This window comes from Geotrypetes seraphini, chromosome 11 (genome assembly GCF_902459505.1).
Source record: "Geotrypetes seraphini chromosome 11, aGeoSer1.1, whole genome shotgun sequence".
Lineage (NCBI taxonomy): Eukaryota > Metazoa > Chordata > Amphibia > Gymnophiona > Dermophiidae > Geotrypetes > Geotrypetes seraphini.
The window spans coordinates 98,634,019-98,652,768 of NC_047094.1; the positions used below are offsets into that span (position 1 = coordinate 98,634,019).

The following is an 18,750-nucleotide window of genomic DNA, read 5'->3' on the forward strand; positions in this document are numbered from 1 at the left end:
GTCTCACTGAGATGGAAGAGCGGGAAGACACTGTATGACAGAGTTGAAGAAGAGCTTCCAGACGTTGATGTGGAAGGAATGCTCTGAGTTGGACAGTGTCCAGAACAGCTCCAATGAATTCTGTGAGGGCTGAAGTTGAGATTTGGGAAAGTTGATTTCGAATCCCAAACTTTGTAGGAATCAGGTAGTCCATTGGGTCGCTACAATAACCCCTTGAGATGTGAAATCTTTGATGAGCCAGTCGTCGAAGTAGGGAAATACCTGAAGACCATGGTTTCGGAGAGCTGCTGCTACCACTACCAGGCACTTGGTGAACACTCTGGGAGACGAGGCCAAGCCGAAGGGTAGTACTCTGTATTGATAATGCAGATTCCCCACCCGAAATCTGAGGTATTGACGGGAGGCTGGATGAATGGGGATATGATTGTAGGCCTCCTTGAGATCCAGAGAGCATAACCAGTCGTTCTGCTCGAGAAAGGGATAAAGAGATGCCAGGGACAACATTCAAAACTTTTCTTTGACTAGAAATTTGTTGAGAGCCCTGAGATCCAGAATGGGCCGCAGATCGCCCGTCTTCTTCAGAACAAGGAAGTAATGGGAGTAAAAACCCCTGTTCTGCTGTTCCAAGGGAACTGATTCGATGGCATGGAGAGAAAGCAGAGCTTGAGCTTCCTGAAGAAGAAGGGCGGTATGAGATGGATTGGAAGGATACTCTCTTGGAGGAAGCTCTGGTGGAACCTGAGTGAAATGAAGAGAGTATCCTTCCCTGATGATGGTAAGCACCCAGAGGTCGGATGTAATTATCGTCCATCAGTTGTAAAAATGATGGAGACGACCTCCTATAGAGGGAAAAGGAGACAGAGACAGAACGGTGGAGGTTATGCTTTGTTGTAAACAGTCAAAAAGGCTGAGAAGCCTTAGGTGCAGCAGAAGGTTGGGGTTTCTGTTGCTTCTGAGGTTGCTGTTTTTTCAGAGGAGGATGAGTATAAGGAGCCGGCTTTGGAGCAAAACGCCTTTGGATGATAAGAGCAGGGCGTGCAGGCTTAGCAGGAGCTGGCTTTGGCTTAGGTCTGACTACAGAAGCAAATGATTTCTCATGGCCAGATAATTTCATGGTGGCTGCCTTGATGGATTCATCAAAGAGGTCGTTGCCCTCACAAGGAATGTTAGCCAAGTGGTCTTGAAGGTTAGAGTCCATGTCAATGGTACGAAGCCAGGCAAGACGATGCATACCTACAGAGCAAGCAGCCGCTTGGGCAGATAACTCGAAGGCATAAGATGGAGGAGATGCAGACGTAATTGAGATAAAGAAGCAATGACTTCCTGAAACTCAAAATGCATTTGGGTATCCAAATAATTCAAAAACTTTGGTAGAAGAGAAATAAGGAATTCAAAGTAAGTGATGAATTGAAAATTATAATTGAGGACTTTAGAGGACATCATAACATTCTGGTAGATGCGACATCTGAATTTGTCCATAGTTTTCCCTTCCCTTCCAGGAGGGACAGTGGCGTAAACCTTGGAAGGATGGGACCTTTTCAAGAAGGACTCGACGAGCAGGGATTGATGAGATAACTGAGAGTTATCAAACCCTTTGCGATGCACAGTCTTATACCTAGAGTCCAATTTTCCTGGAACAGCCGGTATGGAAAAAGGTGTTTCCATGCAACGACCAAAAGTCTGATTCAAAAGCTTATGAAATGGAAGCTTAAGAGACTCTGCCAGAGGTTGAGGAAGATGCATGACTTCAAGATACTCTTTAGAAAATTTGGAGCCAGTATCCAATTGAATATCAAAGTTTACAGCCATCTGTCGGAGGAAAGACGAGAAAGATAGCTGATCTGCCAATGCTTTGCCTCGAGAAGGACTCGAGGACGTCGAGGCAGCCTGTGTCGAAGATGAAGCTTCGGCAGGGAAAAAGGCATCAAATGAACCTGGTGACTTGGACGAGGCAATCGAGACCGGGACATCCTCGAGGTCCGGCATTGGAGACCTCGAACGAGGAGTCGGTGGTCTGGTCGAAGTTGGAGTAGATCGAGGCTTCGAGGATGATGGTGTCGTGAGACGAAGAACTATGCCTGGAAGGATGCCTCGATGAGGGCCTCGAATGTCGGTGAGAACTGTGTCTGGAACCAGATCTCGAGGATCGAGGAGACTTTGCCTCGGAGACGTGGGCAGCCGATGCCAATGTATGAATAAGACTAGAAGCTGTAGAGTGAAGCTGCAGAGGCTTGGTGGAGGAACCTCGATGCACTCTCAAAGACTCTGCTCCTTGTATAGAGTGTGAGGATTCTCATCGAGGCACTCGCAAAGAATCTGCTCCTTGCTTTACGTGCTTGGATGCCAGACCAGAGACTTTGCTCCCTGCAAAGAGTGTATAAGTTCAGACTGGGGCAAAGGAAACGGCTCGACCTCGCGGGAGTCTCCTGAATGCCCAGGCTGGATAAGAAGAAGCAATTTGGGTCCCAAGTTAGTAAGGAACTGAATAAACTGCTTCTCTAACATGGTCTGGAAAGAAGCCGGCAATGATGGATCCGCGTCTGAAACCAGACCACCTGCTTTGGCTGGAGGTTCCTTCGAGGTAGTGTGAGTGTGCTTCGACCTGGGAGTCTTAGACACTTTAATCACCACTGGCGGAACCGACTGCTGAGCTATCTGACCTGAGGAAAGATACAGCAGATGACGTTGAAGCAAGAGCCGCTGCAAACGATGAAGGTCTGATGAGGCTTGAGGTGGAAGCAGTACGTGCAGGAGCCTCGGTGGGAGACGAGGCCGAAGACGCCTTCGAAGTCAAGGGATCTGTAGAAGACTCCATCTCGAAGAGCTTGTCCACCAAAATGCAATGACGCTTAAAAGCACGAGGCTGAAGTGTTTGGCAAGGCAGGCACAACCTAGGATGATGTTTCGGCCACAGCACTTGAGGCAGTGTCCGTAAGGGTCCATAAGAGAGATTGCACGCTGACACTTGCTACACCTCTTGAAGCCCGTGGCAGGCCAGGACATAGAAGGAAAAATAGCCGCTACAAAATTGAAGCCCTCGGGCTACGGCCGAGTGGTCTGTCCCGGAAAACGAACGGAAGAAGAAAAAAAAATGTATTTATTTATTTTTTTAACTAAAATAAAAGAAATAAACTAAAAACAGCGATTCATGAGGAAAAACAAACAAACCGCGGTTGAGAGAAGGCACAAAGGAACGAAGTTAAATGCAGAGAGTCAAAGACGGACTTCTAGGCTCTGCGGAAAACTGAGAACTGAGGAGACGCGTCCTGTGCTGGGCAGGAAGGCACTCGCGCGTGCGCGGTGCGGGCGACTCGAAACTTCGAGTTTCTTCAAGCAAGTCTGCTTGTGAGATGTCCGTATCCGGGCTCCATCGATGACGTCACCCATATGTGAGAATACCTGCCTGCTTGTCCTGGGATAATGACCTTTAGCATGGAAAGAGTTCTGAAGGAGGAGGGCCGAGATGACATCACTTACTTGAGCATTTACATCTTCTTTTTCTCTGGAGTGATCTGAATTTGATGAACATGAAAATAATGTTCCTGAGTGACTTTCACCCTCCCGGGCCACAGGATTAAGGTCATCACCACAGCAGACTGCATTACAGGTCTCTGTCTGCAGGCCTGGAGCAGTCTCTGCAAAAAAAAAAAATAAAAAAATAACAGATTTCAGATGACAGCAGAGGTACTCAACCAAAGGTGTTTTGTTACATTTTGGAGGAATTTTGTCTTGCTTGGGCTAGATTTTTTTTTTTTTTGTAAGTTTAAGAGTATTCATATAATGTTTCAGTTATTTAATATGATCCATATCAGTTGCCCAGCTTACCATGTAAATTCCTTTACAGGTGTGACAAATCTTACACAAGATGACTTGCATCTTACAACTGGAGCAGCGTAACCAGAGCACTGCATGAATACATTTACTCTGGCATAGCAGCACAGCATCCTGCCACTTTTCAGGATCTTGTCAGCTATTACACTGGCCACTAGTGCTGTCCGACTCAGGAAAAAAAATTTCGATTCGATTCGATTTTCCTGCCCAATTGGGTGTTTTTTTCCAAACATCCTGGTGGGTTTATTTTATAGCCTCTTCACCCCCTTTGCCCGCTCCTACCCACACTGGTCCTGTGGTGTAAACAAAATAAACAAACAAAAAATACTTTTCCTCTCTCTGTTAAATCTTTGCTCACGTTCGCGGTCCAGAATACAAATTTCAAATTGAAACATAGAAACATAGAAGATGACGGCAGAAAAGGGCCACGGCCCAACAAGTATGCCCACTCTAATGACCCACCCCCTAATTTCTTCCTTGAAGTGATCCCACATGCTTATCCCATTTTCTCTTAAAATCCAGCACGCTGCTGGCCTCAATTACCTGCAGTGGAAGACTATTCCAATGATCAACCACCCTTTCGGTGAAGAAATACTTCCTGGTGTCACCATGAAATCTCCCACCCCTGAGTTTCAACGGATGCCCTCTTGTCGCCGTAGGTCCTTTAAGAAAGAAGATAGTAACATAGTAACATAGTAGATGACGACAGATAAAGACCCGAATGGTCCATCCAGTCTGCCCAACCTGATTCAATTTAAATTTTTAATTTTTTCTTCTTAGCTATTTCTGGGCAAGAATCCAAAGCTTTACCCTGAACTGTGCTTTGGTTCCAACTGCCGAAATCTCTGTTAAGATTTACTCCAGCCCATCTACACCCTCCCAGCCATTGAAGCCCTCCCCAGCCCATCCTCCACCAAACGGCCATATACAGACACAGACCGTGCAAGTCTGCCCAGTACTGGCCTTAGTTCAATATTTAATATTATTTTCTGATTCTAAATCCTCTGTGTTCATCCCACGCTTCTTTGAACTCAGTCACAGTTTTACTCTCCACCACCTCTCTCGGGAGCGCATTCCAGGCATCCACTACCCTCTCCATAAAGTAGAATTTCCTAACATTGCCCCTGAATCTACCACCCCTCAACCTCAAATTATGTCCTCTGGTTTTACCATTTTTCTTTCTCTGGAAAAGATTTTGTTCTACGTTAATGCCCTTCAATATATGAACGTCTGAATATCCTCTTCTACCTCAATACGACCCGTGACATATTTGAACGTCTCAATCATGTCCCCCATCTCTCTATGTTCCTCGAGTGAGTATAGCTGCAACCTACCCAGCCGTTCCTCATACAGGAGATCCTTGAGTCCCGAGACCATCCTGGTGGCCATTTGCTGAACCGACTCAATTCTCTGCACATCTTTTTGATAATGTCGTCTCCAGAATTGTACACAATATTCTAGATGAGGTCTCACCATGGATCTGTACAACGGCATTATAACTTCGGGCTTCCGGTTGACAAAACTACTTCGGATACAACCCATCATTTGTCTAGCCTTGGATGAAGCTTTCTCCACTTGATTGGCAGTCTTCATGTCTTCACTAATGATCACTCCCAAGTCCCGTTCTGCTGCAGTTCTTACTAAGGTTCTCTCTGCAGTGATCCTGTCCCTGACGTCAGAGTAGGGGCAGGACGTAGCAGAGAGAACATGCCGCTGAGGACGACGGGCAGCTGCAGGGATCACTATAACACCAATGAGCCTGCAAGCTGCCTTAAGGAGGTAAGAGCGGGGAAGCTGGGGGAGGCCTTTCTGATTGACTCTTCCCCCTCAAGCAGGAGCGGCAGCGGGATGGCCAGCAAGAGGCAGCACTGCAGCTCCTGCTTTTGGAAGGTACAGGGGAAGGGTCAATTATTGAATCGGGAGGCCGATTTTTTGGGAAATTGAATCGATTCACCTGATTCGAATCGGTGAATTGATTTGAATCGTGAATCGGGCAGCACTACTGGCCACCACTGGAAGCATGATACTGGGCTATGACCTTCTTATACTGGATAGCACAACAGACTGAGAACTAAGGAAGCCAGGGTTCAAATCCCATTGATGTTTATTATGACCTTAGGGGTAAATTCAAAAAATAGCGCTGAAATGTAGGTGCTGGAATGAGATGCACTAAGTGCAAATTCTATTAAAGCAATTCCACATGGAACTGCTATTGGAGAATGCTAACGTAAGTCCACATTTGCACTTACACTAGCTCAAAGGCCAGTTGCACCTAACTGTAGCCAGTTAAGCACATAAATAATAGTATTCTGTAATATTTGTGCATAACTGCCTGATATGCCCCCCACCTGCCCACGCCCCCCTCTCCCTTCATAAAGTTGCATGCTCTAGAATTTGAGCGTGCAACACAGAATAGTGACTACGAAAGATTAGGTTCTTACCTTTGCTAATCTTCTTTCTTGTAAATCCACACTTTTTTCAGGGACCAGTGGGTTATTTCCATTCACCCGTCAGGACTTTGTAGGAAGCCTCAAAGTTTCAGAGGCTTAGGCCCAGGTTCACTAAGGGCAAGGATCGGATCCGATCCGTGAGCGATCCGATCTGATCCATGTCTAGGGGGCTGATTCATGAATCACCCTCATGCAAATGAGGGCGATTGGAATCACGCCCCCAACCGACTGCCCGGATCGCTCTATAGTGATCCCCAGCATGCGCAGACCATCTGTAGATGGTCTGCACAAGCGTTGAAGAGCAGTGACCTTTTTTAAAAAAAATTTACTTTTAACTTTTTAGCGAGCCCATGGTTTTAACCCGCTTTAAACCTGTGGGTTAAAACCACGGGCTCGCACTGCGGGGGAAGGCCGGGGCAGAAGCAGGGCAGCGCTCGGGGCAGAGAGCTGGAAAGTTGGGGCAGAGAGAGCTGGAAATTTGGGGGCAGAGAAAGCTGGAAAGTCAGAGCAAGACAGAGCTGGAAAGTCAGGGCAAGACAGAGCTGGAGAGTCGGGGCAGAGAGCAGGAAAACAGTCAGAAACAATGTGAACGACTGGTCCCCAGCAGTCGCTTGTTTGTTGATCGGCCAGCCCAGTCGGTGTTGTAGTTTTTTTTTTAGTGAATCGCTGCCTGTCTACATTTGAATGTTGTTCTCCCTCATATGCATGCGGGGATCTGAGGATGATTGGGACAGAGGTTAGTGAATCGTGTTGGAGGGAAATCGGGTCGCAAAGGGGTCGCACACCGATCAGTACACGATCGATTTGCTTAGTGAAAACAGCTCACTGGGAGATTCTTTGCCTCGGAGAACTAGAAATCTGGATTTCAAATCTTCTGACTGCCTCATCGGGCTAATCACCAGGGTATAGAGGAAAACGGGGACGGAGTTTTACAGAGAGGGTGATAGATGTGTGGAACAGTCTCCCGGAAGAGGTGGTGGAGACAGAGTCTGTGTCTGAATTCAAGAAAGCGTGGAATAGGCACGTGGGATCTCTTTGAGAGAGGAAGAGATAATGGTTACTGCGAATGGGCAGACTGGATGGGCCATTTGGCCTTTATCTGCCATCATGTTTCTATATTACTAAAGTTCTATGACATCACAATGCAGGTGTAAAGAGCCTTAGTCAATAGGAAGAGGAAGAGATAACGGTTACTGCAGATGGACAGACTAAATGGGTCATTTGGTCTTTATCTGCCATCATGTTTCTATGTTTTTACGTAGGGCTTCAATTCTTGGTGAAATCAATCAGCACATCAAATGGATTTTTATTTATTTTTAATATTCTCTCTTAAGACTCTTCAAGAGGTTACTAAATTCTAAATAATCCAATCAATGCTAGATTCTGAAATTTCTCATGCATCCAATGTGTTGATGCATTCCTGACAAGGTCTGATCTTTATGAATGATGAGGATAGAAAATGGGGACAGCACAAACCCTACCTTCACTAACTGATGCAGAACTATTTCACTATTTCAGTCTATGATCATGTTTAGTAGAACATAAGAATAGCCATACAGGGACAGACCGAAGGTCCATCAAGAACAGTACCCTGTTTCTAACAGTGGCTAACCCAGGCCCCAAGTACCCAGCTAGATCCCTAGTAAAATAGATTTTATGCTGCTTATTCTAGGAATAAGCAGTAGATTTCCCCAAGCCATCTCAATAATGGCCTATGGACTTTTCCTTTAGGAAATTGTCCAAACCTTTTTAAAACCCCGCTAAGCTAACTGATTTCACCATATTCTCCGGCAACGAATTCCAGAGTTTAATTACACATTGTGTGAAGAAATATCTTCTCCGTTTTGTTTTAAATCTACTAATTAGTAGCTTCATCACATGCCCCCTAGTCCTAGTATTTTCGGAAAGAGTGAACAAGCGATTCACATGTACCATTTCCACTTCACTCAGTATTTTATACACCTCTATCATATCTCCCCTGAGTCGTCTCTTCTCCAAGCCACTTTAGCCTTTCCTCATAGGGAAGTAACTAGTGCTGCCCGATTCACGATTCAAATCGGTTCACCGATTCACTTCGGGTGAATCGATTCGAATCAGTTCAAAACAAAACAAAACAAAAAATGGCTTCCCGATTCGCCTGACCCTTCCCCCCTCACCCCACAGTGCCAGTGTGGTTACTATAAAACAAACCCACCAGGATGTTTGAAAAAAAAACAAACAAACAAACAATTGGGCATGAAAATTGAATCGAATCGAAATTTTCTTTCCTGAATCGGGCAGCTCTAGAAGTAACCTAGTGCAACAGTGACATCCTTTCTTGTTGCATAGATTCAGAGGGGAACAGAAGGACCTATGCAACTCCAAATAATAAATATTACTTTCTATGTGTATTGATTAAGCGGTTTTAATTTTTTTTTTTTTAATAAACTTGAAACTTGATTCCCAATTAAATCCCAAATGACAGAATTATTTTCATTAAGCTCTGAGACTCATCTACTCATTGAGAAAACACAACCATCTTACAAAAGCATACATCAACTCACATTGGCTACCAATCCAAGAAAGAATACTATTTAAATTCTACTGTGTTATTTAAAGCCTTAAACAGAGACAGCCCAACCTACCTGAAGAACCGCCTCATCCAAACCACCTCAATCAGACATAGAAAAACACACACCCCATTCACACACCCTTCGATCAAAGAAGTAAAACGGAAAAAACTATACGATGGCCTCCTGGCCACTCAAGCAGCTAAACTAGATAACCAAATCTCCAATCTACTGATAATGATACCAGACTACAAGACGTTCAGAAAAGAAATAAAAACTTCAAGAAATTACTGAAACAGCCATAACTTCAGAAAAGAAATAAAAACTACATTCTTCAAGAAATTCCTGAAACAACCCTAACTTCAAACTTATCGTCCTTTCCCCCCTCCCTCTTCCCGCCACATAGAAACTACATAACCTACTCTTTACCTCTCCAGAAAGAACAAATGTTCTTCCATTGTAACCCTCCGTTTTTTATTTCTTTTGTAATCCGCCTTGAACCACAAGGTAATGGCAGAATAGAAATCTCTAAAGTAATGTAATGTAAATACAGCTGCTTCCTTTTGTACAAAACTACCTACTAGAAACTTTTCCCCCATGTCTTAGGGGAACTATTAAGCTGTCTATTTAAGAGATGACTTGAAGTGCATGCAGTTCATTAAAAAAAATAGTCCAACAATTCTGCAATTTAATTGATAAAAATTAATTTCCAAAACTCATATATGGCAAGTAGGGGCTGCAACTTGAAAATTCCAAATGAGTGTCTGGAATTGATTCAGTTTTCCTCTAATATAAAGTGATTTTAGACTTGGAATGGCCACACTTGTGGTTTGTTATGATAGGCCTTCTTCAAAGCCTAAGGTGGCCTCCCACAGCGTAGACAGCGGGAAGGGGACTCAAAGATGAGAAAAGTCAAATACTCGATGTGTAAACTTGTCTAAATATGTGGTTATCCAAGATTGCACTTCTTATTCAAGTGTCAGAGGTGTCTACTAGAAAAACGGCCCAGTCTGTGACCCTTTTACAGCAGGGTGAATAGGCCCAACAGTTAGCATGTCAATGCTCAGAAGCTAAGATGACCAAGACACAGCAGGAAGGTGAAAGGTTACATCAAGATAAAGGCAGGAAGAAAATCAAAGCCCTAAGGCACAGGAAAATTTTATGTTAATAAAGTGACTGAAGCCAACATCAACAATCGACACTTGGTTGCTTAAGTTTAAAGATAAGTTTTAGCACATGTTCCAATATAGCAAAAAAAAAAAAAAAAAAAGAGAAGCACAAACTCCCGGGGTCCTTGGGCTGTTTTTCCCATTTCTTTTCATAGAATGTCATTATAAAGTGGAATAATGTTCTGGTGGTACACAGCTCTACTAAGTCTTGAAAAATCAGTTGTAATAATCAATTCAGGCTTATACTAATTGATGTAACATAGTTCTGAAATTGCTGAAATCTATAGAATATTTCAGCCTTTGAAGTAGTCTTAACAAAAAAGAATTTCTTTACTTCCTGAAAGACCTACCTATGGCTTATAATGTAAGCTGCAGTCAAACTTTAGGGGGTCCTTTTATCAAGCCGCGCTAGCGGGGTTAGCGCGTCGGACATTTCATCACGCGCTAACCCCCGCGGCAAGCAAAAAAACTAACGCCTGGTCAATGGAGGCGCGCAGCAGGCAGTTTAACGTGCGGTATTCCGTGCATTAAACCCCTACCGCGCCTTGATAAAAGGACCCCTAAGTGACTTGCCCAGGGTCACAAGGAACAGTGTGGGGTTTGAACCCACAACCTCGGGGTGCTGAGGCTGCCTGTAGCTCTAACCACTGCACCACACTCTCCTCTTATGAGGGACTTCAGAAGAAATTGGCAACGTACGATTTCCAACTTCCAGGCCTACTGGAACATCAATGTCAAAATCCAATCTTATTACTAACGATATTCTGCTTTAAATAAATTTCAATTAAGGGCTCCTTTTTATCAAGGTGCGCTACGGGGGTTAGTGCGTCAGACATTTCATTACGCGCTAACCCCTGCGGCTGCCTAAAATCCTAACGCCTCGTCAATGGAGGCGTTAGGTACTAGCGCGGCAGGCGGTTTAACGTGTGGTATCTAATCTAATCTAATCCTTAGGTTTGTATACCGCATCATCTCCACATTCGTAGAGCTCGACGCGGTTTACAGTAGGAGAAATAGGAAGGAACTACAACAGAGGGTTAGAGGTAGAAGTGTGAAGAAAATTTAGAGGACTTGGGATGCCAAGATATAAGAGTTTCCTTGATTCCTAAGTTGGAGGGAGACTTACATTTTTTGAGAAAAGCCAGGTTTTCAGATGTTTGCGGAAAACTTGGAGAGAGCTCAAGTTCCGAAGAGGGGAGGTAAGGTTGTTCCAGAGCTCAGTGATTTTGAAGTGGAGAGAGGTCCCTAGCTTTCCTGTGTGGGAAATGCCTTTTAGCGAGGGGAAGGATAGTTTTAATTTGTGGGAGGATCTGGTGGTTGTGCATTAAACCGCTACCTTTCCTTTGTTTCTTACTAAATAAAAAAAATTATAACAAAAAGCTATTACATGTAAAACAGAACAAACTGTTACACCCCAGCACAATTCCAAATGGTCCAGTCTGCTAAAAATGTATCTGTCCAATGCAGACAAATATCTTAAACCGGTCCAGGAACTTTGGATTATTTTCCCAACGTGCATCATTTTGCATTTGTCCCTATTAAATTTCATCTGTCATTTGGGTACCCAGTCTTCTAATTTCCTATGGTCTTCCTGCAATTTTGCTCAGTCTGCATACATTTCAACAACTAACGCAGAATGTTTAGTGTTTTATTTAACAAAATATGGAGTCCATTGGCTTTATTTGCTGATTCACATTAAAAGGTTATATAATACCTTCTGAGTTTCTTTCATTACACATCTGGGTTGGGATGGAGGTGGGGTTGGGAATGATAAAGATATATATGGATATTTATTCTTCATATTTAAAATGTTTAATATTGTCAATATTAATAATTGATGGAAAGGGGTTGGGTATAGCTATGATTTTGTAATATTATTGTTTGAGATAGTGTATTTTTTGTATATTGTTACTTGCAATCAAATGTATTACACTATTGTAACTAAATAAAATAATAAAATATTTTTTTAAAAAAACAACTTTGAATACTTTGAATGGTCATCTGCAATTTTAACAACTCTGAATGGTCACATTGGACTAGGCCTCCAATACGACCATCCAATACGGCCAAGGTGACTAAGAAAACATGCTGCCCAGCAGCAGAGAAAAAGCTCTCTTCTGCTGGGCAGGATGTTGCCTGGAGAGGGCAGAGAGGTTTCAGGTCACAGCAAGAGACACAACTGAAACAACAAAAGCAACTAATGGCTCAGCACTGCCCTCTGACAGATGTCTCCCTGCTGGGACTCCTTTCAGAACCTAAGAAAAATTATTCTTACCGATGGATCAATCAGATCTAAACGTTTTGAACTGCAACAATTAATTATAGGATTTAAAATATTACCAGGCATTTTAAAACAAAGAATGTTTTTGTGCAGTAATGTACTTTTTAACTGGCTATAAAACATAGGGCTCCTTTTACTAAGCTGCGCTAGCGTTTTTAGTGCATGCTGCAGATTAGCGCGTGCTTCCCCCTCCCCCCCCCGCACTATGCGCCATGAACTAACGACAGCTCAACGCTGGCATTAGCGTCTAGCACGCGTGGCAATTCTGCATGCGCTAAAACTGCTATCGCAGCTTAGTAAAAGGAGCCCATAGCAACAAATGACGACTGATAAAGACCCGAATGGTCCATCCAGTCTGCCCAACCATACTTGCTCCATAAATTAATTACTTAGTTTAAATGGACCTTTTTCTTAGATATTTCTGGATATTTCTGGGCCAGAGCCCTGCCCGGTAGTGTGCTTAGGTTCCATCTACTGGAGTCTCCATCAAAGCTCACACAAGCTGCTTTTTCTAGAATGAAATGTAGAAATGGTAGTGGGGTGGGGGGAGACAGGATAAGCAGTGACATAAAGTCTGGGGGCTAGATACACTAAAGTCTCCAATCGTCTTAACGATCGTCGCTAAACCAGTTTGACCAGTTTAGCAACTGACTGAATTTGCTGACCCGATGCACAAAACAGTGTGGTTTCACGAACGTTCGCTCATTCTCTGACTCTGCCATGCAAATATTAATGTTAATATTAAAACGCCATGCAAACTAGCAGACCAATCGATGCTCTAACATCATTTGGCCATGCACAAAAAACAGCGATCACTTCTAGTGACCGGAAAAAAGCGACAAGACCAGGCGCTTCTGTGTCTTACAATAGGGGAAGAGACATATTCATGTGTTATATGCGCGTTGTAAGCATGTGGTTTGAAGGCGCATTATGACCACATGTGTTGAAGGCGTATTGGGAGCACGTGTGTTGAAGGCGTGTCTTATGCGTGCCAATCAACAGTATAAAGTATATGAGAGGGCGGCAAAAAGATGGGGGCAAATGAAGAGAAGGTGAAAATTTTCATTCCTCATGATAAAATATGTACGAGCTGGGGGGGCCAAAACTTTTTTTTGATAAAGCACAACCCTCATTTAATTCCCACATTTGTGCAGTCTGCTGCTACCTCTCATGCCTATGACTGATGTAGTAAATCTTGGCACATGCGTACAATGTGGCTGGGTCAACTGGACTATTCTGCACGTGTCTAAGTCGCTCTCATAGCGACCAATCAGATGGGATTTAGGCGAACCTCTGCGCAAATCATTTGCATGCAAATTTGTTGGAACATCGATCGCTATTTCATAATTGGTTAAAAAATTGGCCAACAGTGACTTGCAGGGTCATAGCAACCATGTTTAGTGCATCTAACCCTGGGAGAGACACATACCCTTTAATTCTATAATTTTGCACAAACAATTTTTGATAATTGGCAATTAAGAAAACTCTTAACATCAAGAAATAGAAATTCTAGGACTAGAGGGTGTAATAGGAAGCTCCAACAAGTCAATAATAGAAATTCTAGAACTAGGGTTATGATAGGAAGCTCCAACAAATCAAGAAACAAAAATTCTAGGACTAGGGGTGTGTAATAAAGACGTCCAACAAATCAAGGAATAGAAATTCATAGACTAGGGAGTATAATAAGAATCCCCAACAAATTAAAACATTGAAATTCTAGAACTAGAAAAATGATAGAAAGCTCTAATAAATCAAGAAATAAAAAGTCTAGGTTTAGGGGGCCGTAATAAAGACCTCCAACAAATCAAGACATAGAAATCCTAGAAATAGATGAAATAATAGAAAACTCTTAACATCAAGAAATAGAAATTTTAGGACTAGAGGGTGTGATAGGAAGCTCCAACAAATCAAGAAATAATTTTTTACAGTGGTGGATTCCTAAATGACTGTTAGAAACTGAAAAAGAGATGGAGAGAAATAGCCGAATGGTTAGAGTAGCTGGATCAGAACCAGGGAGGCAAATGTTTAAATTTTATTTCTTGCAATGATGCTTCTTGTGTTTGACCTTTGGCAAGTTATTTCACCCTCCACTGCCTGAGATACAAACTATTTGTAACAAACTTTATTTAATTCAAACCCCATAATTGTCAGCGGGACTTATATACTAACTCAAAGCATCACTTGTGAGAATACACATTAGTAATTCAGACTAGAGGTCTGCATGGGAATGGGGATCGTGGGAATCCTGCAGGTATCCCCCTAACCCATGGGACTCCTACGGGAACCCCCCTCTGGCCTATGAGACTCCCATGGGGACCCCCTCTAGCCAACGGGAACCCCAAGGGGATGGAAGGCTTTGGAAGCAGGGTTCGTCCATATAATATAATGGACACGTCAGCCTTAGTAAAAGAGGGGGTTTATAAGTTAATTACCTGAACAGAAAACAAAAAAAGATTCCACTAAAGAGATTCTACAAGGAAAACAGCAGCCCAAACACAAAAGAAACTGTGGAATTGATGATCTGGTCAAAAGTAATTGCTGCTTTTTATGGGGACAGGCGGGGATGGAGGTAATTCCTTGTGAGGATGGGTGGGGATGGAGAGGATCCTGGCGGGGACGGGTGGGATTTCTGTCCCCGCGCAACTCTCTAATTCAGACCTTTAGACAGGAAGCTCTCTGAGGCAGTCTTGTTACTCCACCTGATTTGTAACCCACACTGAGCTCAGGTCTGGAAATGTTGAATGACTATTCCACAGATCCTGGATTTATATTTAAACACAGAGGATCCTTGCTAGCAAAAAGTGAGTAATGGAAGTAAGACCAAGTGCCTGGACAGATTCTCAAAACCCAGACGTTTGTCCGGGTTTTGGAAGGTCCTGAGCTCGGGGCCACGTCTAGAAAGCCTCCAAGCATGCGCAGATGTGTGCCGTCATTGTGTCCCATCTGTGCATGCTTGGAGGCCCTCCAGAACCGGCCCAGACTCGGAGAAGATGTGGTTTGGGGGGTGGGGCTGGGAGCAGAACTGGATGGGGCCATGTGTCCTCTTTTTTTCATTACCAAATCTGGTAACCCTAGCCATGGGAATGGTCACGGGCTAAATGGAGTAAAGCAGCTGCTACAACTCTAACAGCAGTCGCATGATGTATATGTATGTGCACACGCATGCGCGCATATGAATGCATGCATGCAGATTTATGTGCTGAATCTCTGAGCATGTCGATGAGTGTATGGTTGATTACGAGCATCTGTATTTTATGTGTTCTCTATGCTTCAGAAACATTCACCAAAACCTTAAAAAATGGCAGCTCCTAAAATGTCTTCATTGAAGGAAGGGGAGTGTGTGGTGCAGTGGTTAGAGTTACAGCCTCAGCACCCTGAGGTTGTGGGTTCACATGCCATGCTGCTCCTTGTCACCCTGGGCAAGTCACTTAATCCTCCATTGCCCCAGCTACATTAGACAGTGTGTGAGCCCACCAGGACTTTATTTGAAAGTTCCAAAGGTACACTGAAATCATCCACATAAAATAATTCCATCCACATAAAAGTAAATCATCCACATAAAAGCCTTAAAGGACCTAGTCCGCTAGGGATACAGGACCCAACGCACTTCGACAAAAAGTCTTCTTCAGGGGTCCCTGGGTGTCCTATAAAGGTGAGTACGTGGGAAACAATTGTGTGGTAAGCCGGAAGTCAGACCCCTGAAGAAGACTTTTTGTCGAAACGCAGACCATGTTGGGTCCTGTATCCCTAGCGGACTATGTGGCTCTTATGTGGATGATTTACTTTTATGTGGATGGAATTATTTTATGTGGATGATTTCAGTGTACCTTTGGAACTCTGACACTTTCAAATAAAGTCCAGAACATCGTCACTCCACAGAGTTTTTTGGGGTTTCTCTGGATTTTCTTCCTTGTGGATATTTTGGGGTCAATTCCTTTTGTTTTTTGCTTGTGAGCCCACCAGGACAGATAGGGAAAAATGCTTGCATGCCACTTAGGCTAAAAGCAGTATGTAAATAAATAAATATCATCCACCACCACCAGCTATTTGCCCCACTGCTGATCAAATGCACTTTTCTTTCCTGGTTGTAAGGTCTCTCTCTATATAAATACAAACACAAGTTGGCTAAATATATTTTAGTTGTCTCCAGTCTGGAATATACAATATTAATCTTTTTACAAAACTCAAGGGTTTGTGTGTACACAAGAAGAAAATATTATAAATCAATTTAATAAAACACTAGGCACTCTGACACTTTTGGCTCCACCCCAGTTTATCTTCATATTCACAAAAGCCCATCGTTTATATGAAAATCAATGTACCAAGCCCTGGCTCCCACTGATTTTAGAGCATATTTCAAAGGAATTTCAGCTGCTTATTAGTGCAAGTCAAAAGTTCAGGATTCTGCATCTGGCAGGCTGCAAAATTAGCATGTTTCTGAAACCAAGTGAACGCGACCATTCCTGATGAGCTGGGATTAATTCTTCCAGAGCTCACTAGGGACAAAATGTACTTACCACATGCTCCCATCCGTCCACTATTTGGGTTTCTTTGGTTTTTTTTAGAGGGTGGGATTTTGGTGCATTAGATGCACTAAAGTCACTAAAGTCTAACGATCGTCGCTAAACCGGTTTTGATTGGTTTAGCGACAATCACATTCTCCTATCCAGCCATGCGAAAAAGGTCATTATTATTGAAATGCCATGTAAACTAGCTGAGCGATTGATGCTTTAACAATGCACAACATAAAGTGAACACTTTTAGAGATCCTAAAAAAGCGACTGGTCTACATGTCTTACTGACAGTTCAGCCCTGAAATTAATATAATATTTATAACTCGGAGAAGAAGAGATGAGGTTTAGGGGGTGGGGCTGGGAGCAGAACTGGATGGGGCCAAGTGTCCTCTTTTTTATAACCTCAAATCATATCCTACCCTCCCTCCTGACAGTTCAGCAACTGGTCTACATATCTTACCAACAGTTCAGCCCTGAAATTAATATTTATAACCGGCACCGGGACCCTCCCCAGTAAAAATCGGCAGGAGGAATTCCCACTCCCTCCTGCCATGGTGAACCCCTCCCTTGCGAGTGAAAATTGACAGGAAGGATGCCAACCAGGTGCCCCCAATCATACTCTCCCCCTTCCCCCCCCCCCCAAAAAAAAAGGCAGGAGGGATGCCCACTCCCTTCTGCTACCGGATGCTTCCATGAACCTCCCCTAACTGCCCCCCAGGGGCCCCCCCCCTTACCTTTGTGAGAAGTTGAGAAGAGGAATGCTCGGTCTCTCCTGCTCTGAGGCTTGCCAGCAGTGTTGCCACATACTTTTTTATAATCCCGCCCAATTACCTTGAAAAAACAGACCAAATTCAGCCCAATGTACAAGAGGGTGCTGAATAGAGAATGACACGGTGACAAAATTCATCACCGTTCCCGTCCCCGCGGATAACTGCGGGAAATAATCCCATGTCATTTTCTAGTGTCTGTTTCAACCTCGGTCCTTCTACACCAGCATTCTTCAAAGCAAAGGCTTGCGGTCAGTGGTTGTGCCCCAATTATACTCTGATTCTTTCCTCTCTCCATAAAGAATGACATGAAGATGGTTTCCTGCGGTTATCCTCGGGGACGGGAATGGTGATGAATTTTGTCACCGTGTCATTCTCTAGTGCTGAAGTTCTCAACCCAACTAACTTCAGTTGGAAAAGTCTCCATCAAGGGCTATATACTTAGTCCAGGGAGTTTCCACTAGGGTTTTGTTTTTAGCTGTTGACATAGATAGGGCTCAGATTGGTGGACCTACTGGACCACCAGGCAATTTAGTTTTGGGGGTCCACTGAACCAAAAGGAATTTTTTGTGAAGGTGGGGAGTTGGGAGAGATCCGCTGGACATGTCCTAGAAGAGTTTCGAGCCTTTTACTGACCAATTCTCAACACTAACTGCGTGCATATAATTTGCATGCTATTTAGGGTTACCATATGTCCTCTTTTTAGAGGACTGTCTGAACGCCCGGAGGGATTTCCAGAACCCTACAGTTTGTCCGGGTTTTGGAATTCCTGAGCTCAGATGCCACGTCTGGAAGCCTTTGCACATGAGCAGCCGTCACCATGATGATGTCATACACGTGTGCATGCTTATGACATCATTATGTCAACATCCGCACCTGTACGATGGTTTCCAAATGCAGCCTTCGAGCTCAGGGAGGTTCATGTGGGGGCAGGGCTGGGGGAGGAACAGGACGGAGTTGGAGGCATGGGGCGGGCCAAGCGCCCTCTTTTTTTAAAGAGGAAATCTAACAACCCTAATATCAATTGAGAATCATTCTTGTGGAAGAAAATTCCATAATAATAGGCCTGCCACAAAGAAAACTTTAGTGTGAGAATATACCCTCTTAACTTGGTGGAAAGATACAACTTCAAGTAGGCCTTTGTTCTCTGATCATAAATGATATGGTGGTCTATATATATGCAGGCTCC

The 18,750-nt window shown here is 43.7% G+C and overlaps 1 protein-coding gene across 2 annotated transcripts in view; it reads right to left on the minus strand.

Moving 5' to 3' along the window:
* ZNF831 (zinc finger protein 831) overlaps positions 1-18,750 on the minus strand; it is an 89,434-nt gene that overhangs the window by 9,590 nt on the left and 61,094 nt on the right. For both annotated transcript variants that reach the window (XM_033962673.1, XM_033962672.1), the window contains exon 5: positions 3,478-3,635. In XM_033962673.1, coding sequence (XP_033818564.1) covers positions 3,478-3,635 — 158 coding nt within the window. The remainder of the gene's footprint in view (positions 1-3,477; positions 3,636-18,750) is intronic.